Source organism: Amblyomma americanum, chromosome 1, assembly GCF_052857255.1.
Source record: "Amblyomma americanum isolate KBUSLIRL-KWMA chromosome 1, ASM5285725v1, whole genome shotgun sequence".
Classification (NCBI taxonomy): Eukaryota; Metazoa; Arthropoda; class Arachnida; order Ixodida; family Ixodidae; genus Amblyomma; species Amblyomma americanum.
In genome coordinates, this window is record NC_135497.1 from 280,904,358 (window position 1) to 280,927,502 (window position 23,145).

At 44.5% G+C, this 23,145-nt stretch overlaps 1 protein-coding gene and 1 long non-coding RNA gene across 3 annotated transcripts; both read right to left on the reverse strand.

Annotated features, from left to right (window-relative positions):
- Nucleotides 1–1,413: 1,413 nt before the first annotated feature.
- Nucleotides 1,414–10,480, reverse strand: LOC144118366 (uncharacterized). The gene is made up of 4 exons (XM_077651320.1): nucleotides 9,736–10,480; nucleotides 9,324–9,530; nucleotides 3,668–3,889; nucleotides 1,414–1,424 (listed from the first exon to the last, which is right to left on the reverse strand). Exons 1-4 carry the CDS (start codon nucleotides 10,478–10,480, stop codon nucleotides 1,414–1,416), a joined length of 1,185 nt encoding a protein of 394 aa, XP_077507446.1.
- A 2,982-nt stretch (nucleotides 10,481–13,462) lies between these two features.
- LOC144097394 (uncharacterized) lies at nucleotides 13,463–22,517 on the reverse strand. Of its 2 annotated transcripts, XR_013307001.1 has the most exons (5): nucleotides 22,418–22,517; nucleotides 20,483–20,678; nucleotides 18,034–18,192; nucleotides 15,865–15,975; nucleotides 13,463–13,846 (listed from the first exon to the last, which is right to left on the reverse strand). It is a non-coding gene; the product is annotated as an uncharacterized LOC144097394 (long non-coding RNA). The 2 variants fall into 2 exon arrangements; XR_013307005.1 differs by lacking the exon at nucleotides 20,483–20,678.
- Between the last annotated feature and the right edge of the window lie 628 nt (nucleotides 22,518–23,145).

The window sequence follows — 23,145 nt, forward strand, 5'->3', positions numbered from 1 at the left end:
CCTAACGCGAGGCAAAGCACACCGCGGAAGAATGTTCTATCCGTAAAATAGGTGTTCAGTAGCTCACCAAGTCGTTGATGTGGACCGGCGTTGGGTTCGGGGGCCGGGGGGCAGCGAAAAGGTTCCTCGGGGCAGTCAGGACAGGTCCGGTGGCGAGAGTTCCCCCTTTTATCCCCTCGGACATTGCCTCCCTAGCAGCAAATCGTTGCCATCAACTTAAGCAAGCAACCCTCTCCGCAGTAGGCAGCGCGCTGCCGTGACGTCACGTAGGTGCTGGGGCGGAAATGAGCAGAGTCGCAGGGGTGCCTTCTCTCCACATTCCTGATGGCCAGCGCGCACGTGGAAGTCACGATCGCCGCTGGCGCGGGGGACGAGGGGAGATACAAGTGTATCCCACAAAGTACAGACGCAAAAAGCAAGTACGCACAGTCATCTAAAACATCGAACTGCAAGTTGAAAACAGAAGGAGAGTATAAGAATCTGCATATGCCATTTTTTACTGTGACCTCGTCAGCAATGAAAGCATTTCTTGTTGCCAAATATATGTGAAAATAAAAAAGGCACAACTATCGCATTTTACTCGGGACAAAAAAAAAACGTCAAGGGAGTTTTCTTCAGAATCCCTTAAGAGGCAAAGACTGCCAAAATACAGATGGAGGCGGAACTGCAGTATTCGGCAGAGGCCAAACCACACTGCACACACCGGAAACATGTACAAGCAAGTGAAGCGCATCTAAACTTTTACTTCTACTTGCAAGTGACCTGTAATGCTCAACGTGTAACATCTAAGCATGGCGGGCTGTCAGTGAATGTGATCTCTCTCTGAATAGGTGAGTTTTAGGTAACGCCTTTTCATGACGAAAAGTGCAAATGCAGGGTAATTTGTTTTTGCGAAAAAAAATGTCAGATGATATTTGTGTACCAAGAGCTTGACACATATATAAAAGTTCCAAACTGTTTCTTGCAGTCATCATAACCACGTTTGCTACTAAAGACTGCTGCTTTATACTGCTACATTAGTATGCATGCAAAAGTGAGATTGTTGCTTGCCTTGGCTGCAGTGAGCCGTTGAGTTGCTAAAGCCTAGCCAGTCAGCAAGTGCTCGTGCCGTCTCGTCATGTGTTGCACTGCGGGTTACACAGACAGCAGCTGGAAGCAATGTTTGCAATGATCAGGATCGCCACTCTAGGTATACAAGTGTTTTTACAAAAAAAATGGACAGTGTCAGTGCAGTCTGGGTGTACTCTTACCGAATACAAGGCGGATGATGGCCAGCTTTTCTGCTCTTTTCTTTCCTTTCCTTCCTGTTCCTTTCCTTCCTGTCCAGTTGTACTCAACGACAACCATCATCGGAAACTAATCTTCTGAACACCCGCCTTGTTGTGCTGGCAATATCTGTTCCACCGATTTGGCCTAGTCTTCACCTGAAAGTAAGGAAGCAACCACAGAATGCAAAAATGTCAAATCCCAGCTATTATTTTTGAGTAAGAGTGAAATGATAAGGCTAGTTCGTGATCTGGAAGTTTCAGATAAAATTGAAGCACGCACGCACGCACACACACACACACGCACGCGCGCACGCACACACACACACACACACGCACACACACACACACACACACACACACACACACACACACACACACACACACACACACACACACACACACACACACACACACACACACACACACACACACACACACACACACACACACACACACACACACACACACACACACACACACACACACGCGCGCGCGCGCGCGCACGCACACACACGCGCGCACAAAGGACAAAGGTTTCTTTATTGCTGCTGTCAGGCTCCCTTTCTAAGCAATGCTACTGTACACCAATTTTATAGGCAAGGAAATTAAACAAGTGTTAGTTTTTATAAGCAAATAACATTTCGTATTTTGCACTGTCCAGGTGATAAGCTAATTTTGGTGACCTAAAGAAAAACAAGAAAAATGTGGTTTCCTGCCCCTGCCATGAAGGCACTGGGCTGCACTACAGAAAACGAAGTAACTGAGTACCAGTACAAACAATTATGGACCTCGAGAATACTTACAGGATTGCAACAAATTATGTGAATGGTTATATACAAAAACATTTGCACAGCTGCTATTTCAGCGAAATGAATATATATATATATATATATATATATATATATATATATATATATATATATATATATATATATATATATATATATATAATTTTGTTCAATGCAGAGGGTGTTCGAATACTAACTGTAATAATGGACTTCGTGTTGTTCTGAATGAAAAACAAATTCATTAGAGCAGCAGAACCACACAAGTGACATGCAAAAATGCCTCTGCATGCATTTTAAACTGTGTACCGTATTAATTTGGTAAAAAAGGAGTGCACTTGCCTGTGTCGCATGGATGACTGTCGTTTTTAGAAAGCACGCTACTTGGTCTTCCTGGCTTACAAGCAGACGCAGATGGTTGAGCTGGTTGAGAGACGCGATGTGTAAGCACAGTATGAGTAAAATTATTATTAATTGTGACCATCTTTGAAATGTAACGGATATTAGCTGCATTTAGAAAATTATTTACTAACTTCATTTATGTGTCGGTAATGCATATATGCGTTAATGCTAAGGTACTTTTTCATTCACGCATCCAGCTGCTGTGAACCGTTTGTTTCAGTATAATGGAGGTTAAAAACTATGCACACCTGCAACTGAAAGTTTGTTTGTTCTCTCTAGCATGAGTGCTGGCAGTGTTGTTTCTTATTGCTCTGCTGACATGTGCTAACCATGAAGTGTTTTCAACCTGTGATCTAATTTTCATTGACAATAATCCATAAATCAAATCAAAACCGCCGCCAAAACGAATGCCGAAACTGAAACTGAAACCAGTGGTAAATTTCTTTGGTTGACGTAGCTGAGAAAAAAAATTGATACGTTGTGCTGTACTCCATAAGCGACAGTCCAACTAAATATTTCAGTGGGTGAACCGTGCAGCGAATGTTGCACCTGTGCCCGAGCAAGCATTCATGCAGCTGGAATGCTGTCTGTGCTGCAAGCAATCCAATCCAATGCAATACAAGCCACGATATGGCAGAGCTGGCCAAAATATGTGAGAAACGATTTGAGAGCTGCGATAAAGTCAACTAGAATAATTGTGGATTAGTGTTGGAAACAATAATGAAAACTGTGGGTTTAGATTGCTACACATGAAGGTGGAAACTGGTAGAGAAAAGGAGACGAGCACTGCACTGCCAAAAAACCGCCGTAAATATGAAGAATGCATCTAACAGCATGTGTAACCTGTCCTAGAACGTGCGACACCAAAGCTGCAGGGCCTATGCTTGCACCTCATGGCGACGACGTAAACAGCAATTGTTTTATGTTCTTTTTGTATGAAGGAGAACCTGGTAGTACGTGTGCGCACGTAGCTGCCATAGCAGTACACCTTCTTCAGCTCGCTTTCTGATTTGTAAAAATCTCATTTGTGAAGACACTATTTTTGACTTTACCATTGAGACAGATATTCAACACTGACCTTATCATTTAGGCATTCGCTTTACTTCAAGCAATATTGATTTTTTCAATACCTTCAATCACGTAATGCTCCACGCAAACTCCACCAACTTATAATCTACATTTACCTTACACCGCAATACCAATGAGGCTCACTATATTTTGGTGCTGGCGGCTGTGACGGCTGTGTGATGAACTCTGTGCAGTCATCGTTGGAAGATTTGTGGATGCTGTCGTATTTCGACGTGTCACTTTCTGAAGTGAAATCTTCGAGCTGCTTTGGTGGCCGACGTGCCCTCTTCACTGGTTGTGGTTCTGATGTCAGGTCCGATTGATCTTGAGCCCTTAAAGCCCGTCTGCGTGCGACTTCATAGCTATCTGCAAAGAGAAAGTCAGTAGCTGTATATAGCAAAATTGTTTGACATTATTGGTGCATATGCATATAAGGTGCGCAAACACAGTAGAAAACAAAATACAGTTGTAAAAGGGTAGCTTATTAAAGTGTTGTTCATTTTAGTGGCTCTTGTGAATAGCTCTAATCAGTAGAAAAGCATTAGTCATACTAAACGTTAGGCATCGCCTGACCTAGCAGCAATATAACACCATGGCTACTGATTTACATACACAATAGCGTACAACAAAACATACAGGTGTATGCACCAAGGCTCAAGCAGAAACTGAGGCTGTCTTGCGCCCAAATTGTTCAAAACACAGTTGAGCAAATTGAAAACCTTTTATAATTGTAAGAAGTGCTCACAAGCAGTATTGTGAAGCTCTCGCTACTAAGGCCTGGTAATGTCGGATGTAAGCTAAAACACCTTGGCACACGTGCTAGTCCACTGTCTACACATTTCACCCTACCATTTGCTTGTCCATTCTCAAATGAAATTATAGCTCGTGTTGCCTTTGTGTTGCCACCTTTCCACTGCTCTCTGGCAGGTCACTGACTGGTCACTGCCAGGTTGCACATAAAATAAGAGGAAGGTACTTTTTCATGAGCAGTATTATTGCCTTCTTAAGCCAGAAAGCTTCTAGTAGCGTTACATTCTCAGATAGCAAAAAACGTAATCTGTGATTAATGACATTTTTGTAGGGCTACATACTTACCTGTGTTTGACAGTACTGTTCAAGCAAACTGTTGTCACTGTGTCTCATGCTGCCTTTGGTGCTTTGGCATCATTTACTTTTGCCGAACTCTTGAGTGGTGGCGAGAAGGCTTTGTTTTTATGCACCCAGGCTGATGGTATTGCAGCGATGTCATTAGAGTCTGTGAAGTGTACTACTGAAAACATCTGAAAAGTAAAATTTAGACCATTGTCGACAAAACTGTCAAGTGAAACAATTGAATGTCGTACCCTCAAGAATTTTGTCATATTTTGTTTGCGCTCTTCTGATCCAATTTTTTTGCTCCTCTTTCTCATGGGCCCACTTTGAGGGCTTGGAATTTCTTTTTTGTAAGTAAATGAAAAAGTTACGAGCACAACAACATTCAGATTGTGTAAGCTGCATGTTATTTGAATTGAAAGAATGTATGCAACCTAACATAAGCAGTGTCTGAACATATATGCAGCCCCTTTGCAAAAATGTATTCTCCAGTGGTGTCACACTGCATCATTAAATAGGGATACTGCAACAGGCCACAACAAATTGTAATGCCCCTTGCGCAACACTTCAGCTGCAAAAATGCTCTACTCTTCATGTATCGTCAGGCACGTTTTACAAGATGCTTTGATGTGCCTGTGGCCAACTGCACAGAGAGGTAATGATGTTTGGCTATGGTCCTTAATTTTCTGAGCTTATGTGTCATACGTTTCCAATTTTGAGATATGAGAACAAGGAATCTGCAATTCACTGCGAAAAGCCTCCCGCATGTTAATACATGCAGTGTTGCACGCAGAAGGGGCGGTGTATTTTTCCTGGATATAGCCCAAGGACACTGAGAGGTTGTGGCAATACGTTTCATGGAATGGTCTTAGAAGAGTAGTATCTTTACCGCTGTTGAAGAGAGTGTCATCTTCTGAGTAATCATAATGGCACAATGTCATATACATCTTACGTGCGAGAGGTGTGAGGTTCGGCCCCAGTGTTGCTAAGGGGCCACCAGTTTTTGCAGCAACCTGCCTGGCCAGGTGCTAATTTTTTGGGCGATATGCATGAAAATGGGTCTTTGAAGTCTTTTTGTCCCACGAATTTGATTTAACTGGTTTGATCATAGAAGGTTGAGGCCAAGTACTACACCAGGGTGGCCAAATCCTGCTCTGGTGAGAGAGTGCGTTGTCGGTTGTGGTCACCGAGATCAGGCCGCCTCCAGGCTTGGTTATGCAATTCCATCGACACGCGTTTTTTTTTTTTGAAAACCGGTAGAGAATCGGCAATGAATAAAGTAAAATCGCAGTACACTGTACTGATGGGCGACTTCAATGCGAAGGTGGGCAAGAAGCAGGCTGACGACCATGCGGTAGGTGACTATGGGATAGGCTCTAGAAATAGTAGGGGAGAGTTATTAGTGGAATTCGCGGATAGAAATAATTTACGGATCGTGAATACCTTCTTCCGCAAACGAGAAAGCAGGAAGTGGACCTGGAAGAGCCCCAATGGTGAAACTAAAAATGAAATCGACTTCATACTATGCGCTAAACCTGGCATCATTCAGGATGTGGGCGTCCTCGGAAAGGTGCGCTGTAGCGACCACAGAATGGTAAGGTCTAGAATTAGCTTAGACTTGAAGAGGGAACGGAAGAAGCTAGTGAAGAAGACCATTAATGAGTTAGCCGTAAGAGGGAAAGCGCAGGAGTTTAGGATAGCGCTGCAAAACAGATATTCGGCTTTAACTGAGGAAGACGATCTTGATGATCATACAATGAACGATAATCTGACATCAATAATTACGGAGTGCGCAGTAGAAGTAGGCGGTAGGACAGTGCGACAGGATACCGGGAAGCTATCTCAGGTGACGAAAGATCTAATAAAAAAGCGCCAAAGCCTGAGGGCGTCTAACCCTACCGACTGAATAGAACTAATAGAGCTTTCAAAGTTAATAAATAAGAGCAAGGTAGGCGACATAAGGAAGTTTAATATGGAGAGAATTGAGCATGCTCTAAAGAACGGAGGTAGCCTAAAAGCAGTGAAGAGGAAACTAGGCATAGGTAAAAACCAGATGTATGCATTAAGAGACAAGCAGGGCAATGTCATTAGCAATATGGATAAGATAGTTAACGTAGCCGAAGAGTTCTACACAGACTTGTACAGTAGCCAATGTAATCAAGCGTTAATGAGAAAGACAGCAGTGCACAGCAATGCGTCATCCCGCCACTAACGAAAGATGAACTAAAGAAAGCCTTAGAAGCAATGAAAAGGGGAAAACAGCTGCGGAGGATCAGGTAACAGCAGATCTGTTGAAGGATGGAGGGGACATTGTGCTAGAAAAACTAGCCACCCTGTATACGCAATGCCTTATGACCTCGACTGTACCAGAAGCTTGGAAGAATGCAAACATTATCTTAATTCATAAGAAGGGAGACGCCAGGGACTTGAAAAATTACAGGCCGATCAGCTTACTATCCGTTGCCTACAAAGTATTTACTATAAGGTAATCGCTAATAGAGTCAGGGCAACGTTAGACTTTAATCAACCAAATGATCAGGCAGGCTTTCGTAAAGGATATTCCACAATACATCATATTCACACCATCAATCAGGTGATAGAGAAATGCGCAGAATATAACCAACCTCTCTATATAGCTTTCATTGATTACGAGAAAGCATTCGACTCAGTGGAAACCTCAGCAGTCATACAGGCATTGCGTAATCAGGGGGTAGAAGAGCCTTATGTGAAAATACTGGAAGATATATATAGCAACTGCACAGCTACTATAGTCCCCCATAAAGTCAGTAATAAAGTTCCAAAAAGGAAGGGCGTCAGGCAAGGAGACACGATCTCGCCAGTGCTGTTCACCGCATGTTTACAGGAGGTATTTCGAGGCCTGAATTGTGATAAGTTGGGAATAAGAATAAATGGAGAATACCTAAATATTCTGCGATTAGCTGATGACATTGCCTTGCTGAGTCACTCAGGAGGTGAACTGCAAATCATGATCAATGAGTTAGATGGGCAGAGCAGATCGATGGGTCTAAAAATAACATGCAGAAAACCAAGGTAATGTTCAACAGCTTAGCAAGAGAACAACAGTTCACAATTGGCAGCGAGAGCCTAGAAGTTGTGACGGAATACGTCTTCTTAGGGCAGGGAGTGACAGCTGATCCGGATCATGAGAGGGAGATAACTAGAAGGATAAGAATGGGGTGGAGCGCATATGGCAAATTCTCGCAGATCATGAGTGGCAGTTTACCAATTTCCCTCAAGAGGAAAGTGTACAACAGCTTTATCTTACCGGTACTCACCTACGGGGCAGAAACGTGGAGGCTAACGAAAAGAGTTCAGCTTAAGTTAAGGACCACGCAGCGAGCCATGGAAAGAAAAATGATAGGTGTAACGTTAAGAGACCGGAAGCGGGCAGAGTGGGTGAGGGAACAAACACGGGTTAATGACATCCTAGTCGAAATCAAGAGAAAGAAATGGGCTTGGGCAGAGCATGTAATGCGAAGGCAAGATAACCGCTGGTCTTTAAGGGTAACGGAGTGGATTCCAAGAGAAAGTAAGCGTAGCAGGGGGCGGCAGAAGGTTAGGTGGGCGGATGAGATTAAGAAGTTTGCAGGAAAAGGGTGGATGCAGCTGGCAAAGGACAGGGATAATTGGAGAGACATGGGAGGGGCCTTTGCCCTGCAGTGGGTGTAGTAAGGCTGATGATGATGATGATGAGGATGATATCCTACGAATGCTAGACACATGTGGCCCCGTGTGGAAGCTCTCCTTGTATTAGTGGGATCATCCGCGAAAATCCTCCTGCCGGTGCTGCTATTGGAAACTATCATGGAAATCATTTTCATGTACCTGCTTTCATTATTTGTAGCGAAAGCTACTCTAGCCTAGTAGAAGAGAGTTTTGCCGTGCCTGTCCGGAGCCATAACTGTGCACGCTTCGTAACCAAGGAAACCAGCTACGCCATTCCACAGGCGTTCCACCGCTGCGCCGGCTTGTGACGTCGCGTGCCACGTTATGCAGACTCACTGCGCATGCGCAAACTATTCATGGGTCACCCAATGACTCGTCAGGTACGTGGTGCTCGCCACAGAGAGGAGGACGAGGAAGATAGGGGCATCCCAGCAGATACGCGCGCCAGCGCGGAGAAGAGAAGGGGGTAGTTTCCGCACTGCGCATGCGCTGGCCGCCGCGGAGAGCAGTACGGGTGGAGCAGGGAAGCGTCTGCCAGCATTACATGCGCAGGGCATGAAAGTGGGTTCTGCATAGAAGACCAGTAAACTTTGATGCGTTCAACGGAACGCTAGTTGTGTTCAGTGCAGAGCTCGGTCACTCGCAGCCAAAACATTCGCTCCACATTCAGTTCAGCAGCGTTGAACCCATCAAATTTTTCTTCATCCCGCACAGAAAAATATCACCATTTCCTTCCAGACTGTTCCCTTTTAACTAGCAGAATAGTCAGGAGGCTGTCCAGTATATTTGAAGGATGGTCCATTATATGGAAGTTATCCTAGCTGGGCATTTAGAAACTGTAATGCAGCATGTGAGTACCATTAAAGCAGACAATAGTTGTGACTGTTCTGCGTGTGTCTGACAGTAGTGTTAAAACAAATCATATAAATCACCTTACAGGGGATGGAGGCCAAATTAAGTCGTGTGCATGACCACAAAAGCGCCATGACCACAAAACCACGTCCACAAGAAAAACGGCAACACTTTGATCTTACCTTCTGGAAAGGCCACACAGCATTCACGCGCGAGGGGCCAGAAGCCTTGTAATGATGCAGTTCAGTTGTGTCTGCAATGCCTTGATGGAAGTTGGGGAGCTGTGTGAAAAATCTGCCATATGCATATGCAATGTCTCCGTCACGGGACAGAACATTTGTTGCAACAGCCACATTGCCATCTTCCACGAGAAGGCCCGTGGTGTGTCTTGGGAGGGGAACGACACTGTAGCTGAGGTGTAACAAGAACTCAGGTTTAATGTCAGCCGGCAGTCAGACCGCGCGTCCCGCTGGTCGACGGCTGCCCGCGCAAACCAGCACGCCATGAACCTATATTGAGATACAGAAAGGCAAGGGGGCGGTGTCCAAACACCGGAACGTGGCCATGAGTTCGCCATTTGCTTGAATGAGCAGTATTAACTTCAGCAACCATATCTGGTAGATTAATTTTACGAAATTGTTCACCAGTTAATCTGGGCAGTGTAAGGCCAGAACCGAGTGGCTTGTGCAAACTTGTTTGCCTAACTGGGCATGCTCTGGGGAGCTCATTTTGTTCATAAACGCGCTTGACAATTTGTAGGAGTGGCCGGTTTGCTGACTTCAGGTCCTGCTTCAGTTCACCCAAGAAGCTCTCGAAGCGAAATGCAGAAAAGGAATCGATATATCCATACTTCTTCACATCAGCAGGAAGGTGCCCTAGAGAATGTATGTTATAAACATAAATTCCTTCACCATACAGGCTCTCAGCATCCACAACAAATTCTCTGAGGAGGGGCCCTGCTGCATTTAACTTTGATTGACAAAGTGCGGGGCATGCCAGGATGAACAGTGCTACACTAAGCTTCATGTAATGATTGTAGTAGCACTTCTCAATGTTGTTCTTCAGTACAGCAGGACCAAAGTAGAAGAGGAAGTTTATAAACTCTGTGGCTTTCCAACTTTCCAACTCACAGAGGCTTCTTGGCTTTTGGGCTATTTCTTGAGGCGCATACTTTTGCAACCCCATTAGCATTCCTGAAATAGCAATCTGAAGACCTGCTGGCAGCTTTGCCTTGTGTGACCCTCTCTGCACCCAGCAATGGAGAAGCTTCCGCATTGCACCTAAACAGACGAGGTGCATGTACTCAAGTGGGAAATCGCTCACCATGCCAATCTGCAAAGCAAGTAGTGGAGATTGTTGGTCATGGTCTTCTTTCTGCTGTTAGTTTCGAAAAGATTCGTTTGTTCTTGGTGGACACCCGACTTCTGGGAGGATAACCTTCCTGGCTCTTGTGGAAAAGGTTTCCTCCTGAGTACATTTTTCGCAACTGTAGTATCCACCATGGCCCTTGACACACTTTAAAAAAGCCCTCGCTGGTGCATCACAAATAAATGCATCCATTTTGACTGCGCACTTTTGTCCACCTTCACTTATTACTTCTGTTTGCAGGGTACTCACCTCAGCAATGAAATCATCAAGATAATCCTGCGCGCTGCCATCCTGCACGCTTGTCATTATCTAGCTGCAACTGATGCCAATATGGGCCAGAACTGTTCTGTGGAAGTCTTCAATATGGGGAGCCCATTAATGTTGACCAGAAATTAAATTGTGTCTCCAGTGATGCTGCCACTGGTCATAACTTGTTGCAAGGTTGTTTTGATTTAGTGATACAATCCAGATCCCACCTCTTTCTCGTCGCAAGACCTTGGCGTTCTCAGGAGGGTTCTCGCGTCACCAGGGAGTTCAGGGTGGCCATGCGTCTTTAATACTTTTGAGAAGCAAGGTAAAGTTTGATGCACAAGCTTTTGTATCACGGTCCCATGTTGCCAGTTCGCTGGCCAAACTTGGCTGTTCTTCACTTGTGGCAAGTATGTTATCACTGATTCCTCCAGCCTCTTAGCTGCAACTAGGTTCTACAGAATCGATGGCTCCTAACTGATCCAAATCGTTTGGAGCTCCGATGTCAAGGTTATTGTCTTCAGCCGGTTCGCTAGCATTTTCGCTCCTTTGTGTGGAAGGCAACGCAGTCGGAAAGATATCTGTAAGATGGTCTTCAATAATCTCGGCTACTCTTCTCTTAACCTGCCGCTAGCTGAGGTCATCTATAGGACCCCTACAGCGCTTCATGTTTGTCTCCAATCACATGGCGCACTCGGTAAAGAAGTAAGACAGCGGCCGAAAACGAGCTAATCTTTTTCAGCTCGAAAAGAGCCTGCGTCTAGACGACGAACAGAAAAGCGCTCACATCGCTGGATGCGCTGGATGCGAGCTTGGGCTGATGTGCTCCGAGTGCAGCAGAACTGCAGAGGACGTCGCCTTAGATAAGCTTCAAGGTGTAAATGATATTTAACAAAGCACCGACACAGATTGGGGAGAATGGCACAATGAAAACGTTAACTGAACCACACCCCTGTCGCACTTTCGTCGCCTTCAAGTTGGTAGCAAACGATCGTGATGCGGTTACTGACAAACTAAAAATAAACGACTAAAGAATAAGAAGACCTCGGAAGAATACATCAAGTGCCAAAATCAGCTGGTCTTTATGACCGCTGCAATACAAATAAGCCCTTTAAGCTGTTTTGGTGGTGCCCCCCATTAGGACGACTCCAGAATTATGATCCTCGTCTGCTCTGTCAACACTGGGCGACTGTTCTCGCATTTCGGTTCACCTAAACCGATGGGCGCAGCTCACTAGGGCTCACAAGGAGAGGCGACCTTGGTATGAATCGGTTTACTACTGTTAGTGCGCAGTGCCTTTGTGTGTGCAGAAGTCCGTTGACGGCTAATTTGAACTGCCGATCTGCTCTTTACGGAGCAGGTAGGTCTGCGGATGTGCGTTGTGCCCGCGCTTCCTTCCTGCTGTGGAGTTCGGCGAAGTTGGGCATGGAGGAGGATTTTCTGAGGACTACCGCGAGGGTGGGTGAGCCCTCTGGAAGAAACATGGCTGCAGGAACATCGGGTGCAGAGACAATAGCGTCCCCACGGGTTCGATCAGGAATGCCGCAAGCAGCGACGACCATAAGCGTATTCGTTCCGGTCCCCAGACGACGAAGAGCGGTATCAGTGTGGTCCCCTTTGGTCACGCTGGGGTTGAACAATTGCCCGAGTGCCGCACCTTCGACAGAGCTTCCGCGTTCCGGTCACCAGTACAAGATCTTTCAACCCCTGCTGGGAGACAGCCTGCATTCCTGTGTCATGCAGGCGCCTTCCGGGTCAACATGGGCGCGGTCCGGACACACGTGCGCGTCAACATGGAGGTCGCGTGGACGACAACGTGACCGGGTCCTGTTCTCTTTCCCTCGACCGAGCTGCGAGGAAACATCAGGACCGCCCTGCCGTGGGTGGTACCATCAGTGCCATCGTGTGATTGGACATCATTCTTCGAACTGTATTCCCCAGCTAGGGATCTGGGGAATACGAAGAGTATTTAAGCAGCTGCTGGTTTGGTACCAGGAGAGAGCCCCCTTCTTGAGAGATACCAGAAACTCCCGACCCCTAAGAAGATCTCTTTACTGAGAAGCACTCTCAGTTGCCCGTACTTGTACATAATGTAAATAGTTCTTGTATAAAGTTTTCCAAGTTTTCTTCCTCCGACCGTCCTCTTCTCTTCTCCGGCCCAGTCACGCTACCTGAACCTCAACAACTGGTGGCAGCGGTGGGATGCTGCTACCTGAATTCCAACAACTGATGGCAGCGGTGGGATTCAAACCCACGTGAAGATACCGGCTCCAACAGACCTCGGAAGTTACACTGTAAAAAAATTGCTCCTAGTTATGGCAAAACGTGCTGGTAAATTGTTGCCGGAGGCTTTCCGTAATCTTTAAATTGTATGTGCTGTAAAAAGACTGGCTCTCCGTAGAAAATAATACGAAAAGGTGTCGTACAAATAATGCAGGTTACGTAAACTGAATATGGAGAAATGCCATAAAAATAATGCACGCTTCATAAAACATAAATGAACTCTTCAGTAATTTTAATGGCAGTACTTTATTCATGCATGGTCACCCCGTAATTATAAAACATGTAGTTCAATTCGTGTTTATGACAGTTCCAGAAATTCAAAACTAGTGTTTTATTCCAGCCATTCCATGTAAACACTTCAAAAGTTGAACTATTCCGAATCCTTCTGTATGAAATGGGATGCACATGCATTCATAAAAAGCTGTGTTGTGTGTTGAAAAAATTAAGAATGCTGTACATGGTGAACATAAATTATATATTTGCTACAGCAGCCATGATGAAATGTTCAAAAAAAGCACAGCATTGGTTCAGTCTTGCACAGCTTTTCTGCCTCTTGTGCTGTTGTTGCATACAACTGAAGAATGCAGTGGTGAATGCCCCGCATAAGACGCCTTTCATCCAATGGTGTTGGCTGGTTCTCATGATGTCGTGGCTAATCCTCTAAATGGGATGAACCATGACGCCATGACAATTGGCCTATGCTATTGGCTGGAGAGACTCCTATGAGGGGTATTTTCAGCTGTGTTCTTGAGTTGCGTCTGACTTTCGTACGCCACATGGGTTCACTGTTTCCTGCAAAACAAAAACATGCACAGTCAATTCTGTAATGAGCAGTGCAGTGCAAGTTGTTTTGACAAAGCAACTCTGTTGTTTTTCCTTGGTATGCCATGACTGACAGACAACAGAGCTGAGCTTACACTTAAAATATGCACAAATGTATGCAGTAGCTGGTTAGCCAAACAAAAATACTGTTCTAAATTTTCAGCAGAGGAGTACTATGCAACATGGTTCTGCAGACTACTAGTTGAAGCAAACTCCGCAAGTGCTAAAGAAGCAAAATACCTAATATTATGGCGAAATACCTAATATTATTTTTACACTTTAAGGTTATAGAACATGCCTCATCGATAAACATATGCAGATATAAACTCCTCTACAAAAGAAGCCCACAGAAATCCCCAAAACAACTTTGTGGGTGGCCCTTTACATTTATTTATTTATACATGTACCTACATTAGCCCGTAGGGGCATTACAATACGGGGGTGTACCACAGTATTCTTCATGCATTAGTGCCGAGGAAACATATAAACAAGTAAAACAATAATAGAGGATAATGCAAGCACTCTTATAGGACATAGCAAGAGCATGCGACAAAATATCAGTGTAAATGAACACTGTGAATTAAATGGAAATACATGGTAACGTCGCCATGCACACTAAAAATTTGCTACGTTTGAAACGTGGTAAAGTGAACGAATGTTCCCCCCACCATGTCGGCATATGACCCCAACATACAGACAGACAGAAAATCGACATACAGACTACGGAAATCGGTGTTAAACCAGAGCATCCTTTAGCACCAGAGAAAATTATGAATTGGATGTAGCCACAGCTATGTCTCGGGGAAGATTATTCTATGCACTGATTGTGCGTGGAAAAAATAAATGCGCAAAAACTGAGGTACACGCTGATATTTCTTTAATCTTATATGCGGGTGATCTCGAAGCTGGGAAATGTACAGAGGTGGTAAAAGATAAGCATCTTTGTTCAGTACGGTGCGACAATAAAATATATCAACGTAAAAACACGAGTCGAAAAAATTCCCGACATGAGGATAGAAGAGGCCATTCTAAGCTACTTTTGATGTCAGTGATACTGCTACAATGCGAATAGTTGTGGGATACAAAACAGGCAGCTCGGTTCTGAAATTTTTTCCAATCTTTTGTCAAGAAATTGCGTGTACGTGTCCCATATGACACAAGCATATTCTACGATTGAGTGGACATTTGTTACGTAGAGCAGTTTTTCACATCTTGGGGAGCATATTTAAAGTTTTGTCTGATAAAATTTAAAGAGCTAGCAGCCTTCAGAGTTAAAGTGTCTACATGGCGGTTCCATGTCAAGTCGGAGCTAAATGTTACTCCTAGGTATTTTGCCTGGTTTACTTGAGAGATCATTTCAGTATTTAAATATTACTGAGTATTGATCGGTTTATGCTTTTGGGTAAAACGAACATGCTTGTATTTATACACATTTAGACACATAAGCCAAGAGCGACACCAGGATGAAATACAGTTGAGGTCATTTTCAAGTTCTATCCTGTCCGAATCATGTTTTATTCCTCAGTACAAGACGCAATCAGCGGGGTACAATCTAATTTTGGAGGTTATACCGTAACCAATGTCATTTAGGTAGATAAGAAATAGCAGTGGGCCGAGCACTGACCCCTGGGGCACACCTGAAAGCACGGAAACGTCTGTCGATTGGGATCCATTAATCAAGACTTTTTGACTGCGTCCTGTCAAATAATTTTGTATCCAGCAAAGTATATCGAGTGGAAAGCCAAGAAAGGATAACTTGTGCAAAAGGTTAATAAATAGCCTAATAAATATCGTAAAGAGATGACCTCTTTTTTCGTGGCATATAAAACCTATTATCAGAGATGTGCAGATACATAATTTTCTACAGAGGAGTAACTTAAGCTGCATACAATGTGAATGTGTCTAATGGTCAAGAAATCTGTTAATTCCACGCATTACCAACATTTAAGCACAAGTTGAAAGCATCACAAAGCAAAACGTCGACTTACAACTTGAAGCCCTAGTTTGTTTACAAGGTTCATAATTTTGATGGCACAGATGTCCTGGAACGTTTCACATCTTTCTGCCTGCTTTCATTAGGCAGATTTAAGTCAAACTGCCTGTAGGGAAAAAAAAGACATGCTTTACATGTAGAGTCCTTTGCATACTAGTGCACTGCTCAAAAATGCCAACACAGATTTATGTCTCGAAAGTATCATGACGCAGTGACAGCATGAAAGCGTAAGTGTGTACAGACCATGTGTATAATAATTTGCAAGACACCATTTTGTTTGCCCCTCCTCTGCAATGCCTGCCTAGGGCCATTAAAACGTTTAAATAAAGAAGCAGCACTTTTGAAGTATGGCCAATGTTTATACTGGTGATACTGAAACCAGATATTCAGAAATATTGCCTACATCGAACACACTAATTATCCCCTTTAAAATCTTATGTAAAAATACAGGGAAGTCGCATTGTATATCGAATTAATATTTCCTAACGGCGCTCTTCAGTCAATTTCTGTGCGCACAGACGGGTCGGTTGTGCGGTTTGGGGAACCTTCTGATAGTGCTAGCACTGTGAAACTGCATGCAGAGGTTAACGTGGCATGTGCTTGATGGTGGTCTTAGGTCTCGTGCAGTCACTTCTCATGCCACATCACTGTTATGCTGTAAAGTCAAGCTAACTTAAGTCTAGAGTCTAGAGACAGCCCTCACTTGCTTCGCTGCTGAAGGCGTTGTGGGAGGGCGCAAACTGTGTCTTCATTTTAATGTATGAGTATTAATTTATGGTGCACTAGCAACAGAATTGGACCTTTTAAAATAAACAGTCACTAAGCACCGCACGCTACCGTTTTTATGCTAAGCAAGTTAGGCCGACCAATGCCTAGCGTGTGGTGCACTGCCAGCACGCCGGTGGGTGGCACATTACTGCAAGAAGGTCATCATTGGCTTGAGTGAAACGTATTCTTGCGTCTAGGTCATAGGCAAGCTTATTATTAATACTGTCATGGCCGTAGGCAAGGACGAAGTGCTGTGCATGTAAGATGACGAGGACGAAATGTGTGTTCAGGCGTTGGCGCCAGTTTGTTGCTCTGATCTTTGGTGGGCTCACGCTGTACATGCCTTCAATATGCTATATAATATCAAATTATTTTGCAATCTCTTTCGAGTTCAATATATCCTGGTTCGACTGCAATACAGCTTTGTTCTCATGCCAGGAAGTTGCGACGTCAGTATTCAGGCTTAGTTATGTCTCCATAATTGAGCTCAAGTATATCACACAGAGTTGCCAGTTATACAAGCTTCAGGCACTACTAGCCTGCCCAGTCATTTTTCATCTTCTTAAGGCGCAGCATGTGGACGCAAGTGAGCAAATTAATTTCCGGTTAGTAGCTGTTCTTTGCAATAGCTGCGCAGTAAATTGTGTACGGCAAGAAAGGTATATGAGGCAGGTGTAGCTGTGGACAAATGAAGTAAAGTAACTATTGTGTGTATGAGAAGCTTCAGATGCCGAAGAAGTATGCTGTCAAAGGCTGCAGTTACCTCCTCTGTTATATATCAGCAATCAGGTATAGTACAAAAAGCAGCGGCTGGATTTTACACTGAGGGCCTATGAGAAACAATTAACCGAAATCAAGCTGTCCGTGCTGCCCCTAAGAACACTTGGCCAATTTTTTAGCAGTATCACAAAGGTGTAGAACAGATGGTTGCACAGCAGCCTGTGATGCAGTGAGACTGCAAAGAGCCAAGAATATGCACATGCATACAAAGTGCTTGCAAAGTGCTTGCCATTTTCATCCTCTTTTTCCGCTCTGCTATGTCACACAACACTGTACGGCTGTTGTTCAGCACTGTTGTGGTTCTGTTAAAGAACTGGCCGTGTGTACATCAGGTTCAGCTTGCCAAAGCAGTACAATGCACATGTGGAGACACACAGAAAAACTATGCATTGGGTACTGGAACCTACACCAGACAAGGTTTAGAAAAAACAAAATAAGCTAGTACAAAATAAGCTAGTCAGTGGTCGGTGCACAGAATACATTTGCAGCGCATAAAAATATCCTAGGAGGCAAAATGCTTCTTATTAAAATGGCTGCAAGATCTGTAAACATTATATTGCCAGAATTACTAGGAAAAGAAGTTGGTCCCAAAGTATTTTAATGGGGGGGCACTAACCTTTGTACAAATTTGAGGGATATGGCAGCACCCTCTGGATACTCCTGATTCATTATGTAGTATAATATGAAGGCAGTACATGCTGCTTCAGTGAAGTCACTTGCTTCTGAGAAAATGATTTGGTTCTCACAACAAAGCACTGTTCGCTGTATATGCTTCCTGGAAAATGAAGAGCCACAGTTAAAAGACTTGAAAATGTTGAATCCATGCAGTGCTTGTTCCTTTTCTGCTAACTCCTGAACCACCATATATGTTAAATAAAAGTCGAAGAAGTCAATTCCTAGCAATGACAAACAGAAGAAAATAAGATTAGACTGTATTGGTTGGGACAGAAAGTCCTTACGGTAGCTGTATTGGTTGGGAGAGAAAGTACTTACGGTAGTATAGTAATTCCATACTAATTGGGTTAAACGCAGGATAATGCCCATGCTAGAATTTTACCTTCGAGATAAAATGTAGTCCTCAATTAGAACTCTGAGGTATGCAACCTGGGCAGGTGTTATCTTCGGTGCAAGAAGAACATCAGTTATTTGCATTAATGTAAGCACAAGGTGATAAACTAGATCATCTGTCTGCCACATTGGTGCCAATGCAGAAAGGCAGCAGCTTAAGTGGAGTGCAATTTTGCATTGCACGCCCAAAAAGCTTAAAGCCCTGGCTGAGCACTTTTGCAGGCTTATTGCGCAAGTCAAGTTTGGTATATTTGACTGTTGATATCCTGTTTTTCAGGTAATCATATGTGAACCGGCATTTCTTGTTCACAAAATAATGAATATACAATGCAACATCATGCTTAACCACCCCCTCAAAGAGGTCATGTGCAATGCATGTCAGCAGTCTAGAATTACACACATGGAAAAACTTAACGGCATGGAACGGAGACTGTTCAACAATACGACAGTCACTATTAGTTGAGGAACTTCCTGCAATGCGCTCGACGCATTCATCATAATGCTGAGGCGTTCGCTTTTCCCCAGTCGCAAGAGGTTCCTGCTCAAAATGAGAGCGAGTAACAAAGCAGAACCTGCAAAAGTAAGCGCTTGTGCTAAAATTCCGTGCAAAGTCACCAACGCCATGACTGCCGAGGTTGCCTCCCATTATAAAGTCTAGCCGAACATCATGATGGGCTCCACTGATCAACACTCCTGACTTCTCAAGACTGACCATGTCCTCTCTCAATGGCTGCAGCACCTTTGCCAACCCAAATTCTTTGATATCCTACTGGCGGCAAAGCAACACCATCTCCGTGGCTTTCACACGAGACCTACAGTACAAAGACACATTTCCAAGTGTCAGGTACACACCCAGCAGCTTAAAATCGCCCTTCGCAGAACCTGGAGGGTTTGCAATTTCAAATTCATTTTGATATAACAAAATTCGTATCGATTTACCCTTCATGTTTTTGAGAGGCTCACACAAAATGTAATCTTCCAAACATTCTTCAGAAGCCATATTCTTCTCACTGCTTACCTGAGATGTTGAGAGTTTCATAAGGCTTTCAGCTGGTACATTGTGATATATAGACTCATTATTCTGCCTGCTGAGGCTTAGAGACACTTCCACGGGTTCTATAAAGTTGAAGTTTTCTTTATAAAAGTCGTGGCGGCAGTATGATGACCTCAGAGTTGTTGACATCCCACTATGAAGCGCGCCTTTTGTAAACACTGATCCAATTTTCACGAGTACGTCTTCTGGAACGTCAACCAGGCCCTCCAGTGAAATCTGATTCCTCAAGCTATGCAATGTATCAATCTCCTTAACTGTGGTTAGTACTGTGCTTGCTGGCAAATGATGTTGCATTTCCTGCTTAAGCAGAAACTGGGCAAGGTTGGTAGTGAAGAGGTTTCTACTGGAGGGGTAGCTAGCACTGGCCCCGAAGCTACATACACTATTTGTATCAGTGGCTCATGATTGTCGACTGTGGTCAGCTTCTGGCATGCTCTCTGGCTCCAATTCCAGGTGAGCACTAAGTGCTTTCTAAAATGCCTCTGCCCTTTTGGCGGTACCTTGAGACATGCGTTCTGAATGAACCAGCTGTTCTCAACACACTAACACACCCAGTAAAAGGGCACACAACTGCTTCAGCTGAGTTGCTCAAGTGGCTGGCTACATGACACAGAAATTGAGAGCGGTTAGGTTCTAAACTCCCGCATGATGAGACAGGACACTGGAAAAGGCTGCTATCAGAGTCAAGGCGTGGTCTCTTATGGCGCCTCGAGAGATAGCTTCTAAAGCTTCCATATTTACTAAACATAGCACCACATGAACCGACCGGGCAAGGTGCACCAGCCGCTACGCTATTCTGAAACTTGATATGGTCAAAGTAGTGTGACAATGAATGAAAACTTTAACTTCAAACATTACAAGAGGGCATATTTGACTAGTGATGAGCACTAAACACATCTACACAGAAAGAATATGCATCATGAAACATTATGGTCACACTCACATGAAGCAGTTTGAGTTACACTGGGATTACTGGTGTGTTCCACAAGAGCCGGAATCACCGCACGAAATGTCCTTGACAGCTTTGTACAGAAGCGCTGATTGAAGCTTCTGGTAGCAACTTGTCATCCAATCAGCCCCTCAGAATGAAAGTCGGGATCACAGTCGAAGCTGCAGCCCCCAGGGGTTCTAAACACAGGCTTGGGAATAAAAGAAAAGAAAATTAGCAGATTAGGACGAGTAGTCATTTCCTATAGTGTAGAGCACACAGCACTTTAACTTCCACAGCAAAAATCTATTGCTTGCTTTGAACTGTACTTTGGCCACACGCCTGAAAATGCAATTGTAGGGAGATAGGTTGAAAGTGCCTAAGGAGGTTACATAAGCATTCTAGGTGTGCGATTCGATGTATTGCTCAGCTTGCTTACATCCATCTATGGACCGGGGAAGCCCCACTTACTTGCCACCTGCTAGCTAAGTCATGTTCTTTCATTTTCACCACCTCAGAGCTATCAGTCAGTTCAGTAATTTGTTGTACTGCATATTGGACAGTGACACAAAACCGTGCATGGCCGTCACAAAAAATTATCATGTTCCGGCAGAGCAGCAGTCCCATTGCTGCCATCAACACGCAGATCATACTCGTTCAAACCAGTGCCACAACCCAATGACAACGTGTCAAACTAGCTCTTAGAAGGATACTTCCACTTCTGTTTTCGTCTGTCAGCTCTCATTTAAACTGTGTTACATTTTTAATAACGACAACAATTCCTCCTATAAGCACCACTCCAAGTACTAACACCGTCACCTTAATTACTGGTGGGCTAGAAGGAGTCTTTCCACGTCACGGAGTGACTCTTCAACTGCGGAAGTGACTTCTGATCACAATGGACTGCTGCATTAAATCAACAAAAATAGTCAGTTTTCATTAATCGAAAAATAATATTCAGCAAAAAAAAACGCGCTCTAGAATAAACATCGAAAAAAGTATGCCGAATTTTAATAAATAAAAGCTGAAAAGTCCAACAGATAGCTATGAAGGATACTGTAGTGAAGAGCACCGTGCGCTGACAATGCAGAGCACACCGGCGTAGTCGCATGTTGTGGGATATCTTTACTATGGAATGGTTCTTGAACAGTTGAGAGACACTTTTTAGCGGAAAACAAAAAAAAAAACAGGACTGCATTACAGAACTGAGTGCAAAAAAGGTCTTTACAGGGCCGTCTACAATTCTCTTCTGACCTGACTCGACGCTTGTAAGCTGTATTCATCTTACTCTCCTCGTCGGCTCCAGCCTTTTCCCCCGAGTTCACCTAGCGCAAGAGCCGTCTCGAATTCACCGCGGACGTGCCGTGCCATGTACGGCCGTGCGGTATCTATGCCGAATCTCGCTTTTGCTCCCTCCATTCGCGTTCGTGGCCACCTCTGAAGGACGCCGCAATTTTTCGCCAGGCTGCAATCCCGTGACGAGAAGACAACCGAGCTATGTGCTTATATCTGGTGTTAGGCCTGTTTACATAAGATGCGACATGGGCACCGTTGTTTTTATTTCTTCTTAACCTCCCCACACTGTATTGTCTCACGGTGGCCATCGACTGTGCTGATCACCGCTGCCTGAACTGTCTCACGTGGATCGCGGACACGCGACGACCAGCCGACACGGCAACCGTTGCTTTACGTCTTAAGATCCGAAGTCGAGCGAAGTGCACACAAAGCGGCGGGTAAAACGAGACGCGCGCTGAGGTGTTGTGCGTGGCTCGCTCCCATGGACGACCTTCTTATGGATTCAATGTGCATTTACTACATGAGCAAATAGCAAGGTTGGCGCAACAGGTCACGAAGCGAACACGTTTATGGCTCTCAACGCGGGAACCGGCGCCATGAAGGCGATGCAGCACCGCACACCACATTTGATAACGTTAGCAAACTGACCCTTACCTTGTCGCGAAGAACAGAATGCTCCAAAAGGAAGCAGGCTCACGCCGGGCTGCTCATTGAAGAAGGAAGGTCGTTCCAGGTGAGTACAAAGACTGCGTTGCTTTGATGCGGGGAAAGAAGAGACGTGCACGCCAAACAACGCGCTCCATATTGGTGACGCCAAGTACACTATAGCCAAACTTTTCCACCTTCATGGCTCTAACCAAGTTATAGCCAAGTCAAGTCGCCAAATGCTGCAGTGCACATGAATAAATGGAAGAGCGGTAGAACCGTCACCTTCGATGTGGGGTGGTCGCAGATGCTTTTACGCTCTTTTACTGCTCGCATCAACGTTCGTTGCTAGACTGTGGAAAGAGAAAATACGGACAGAATACGGATAACTCGTCCGTTTTCTCCTGACGGCAGATGTCGTAACCTACTTAAGAAAGATTCTGCCAAAATGTTACGGAAATTTTTTGCAGTGTACGGGACTGACAGGCGTCAGCTATACCTTGGCAGGGCAAGTGCCCAATGTTTTCTGTTCATTTTGCCAGACCGTACTAGCACAGACAGATGCTAGGTGCAGATTCCTGTAGTCTGGGAAATTGATTTAGGGAAACTGTTTTGTCCACTTCAAGCTAGGGCTTTTGTTTTAGTGGGCTTGCTAACGCATGGTGGAACTCAGTATGGAGAAGTTAAAAGTGCGGGAGCTGCTCGAAATTTGCCTGGAGCTGGGGATTTCGCTATGT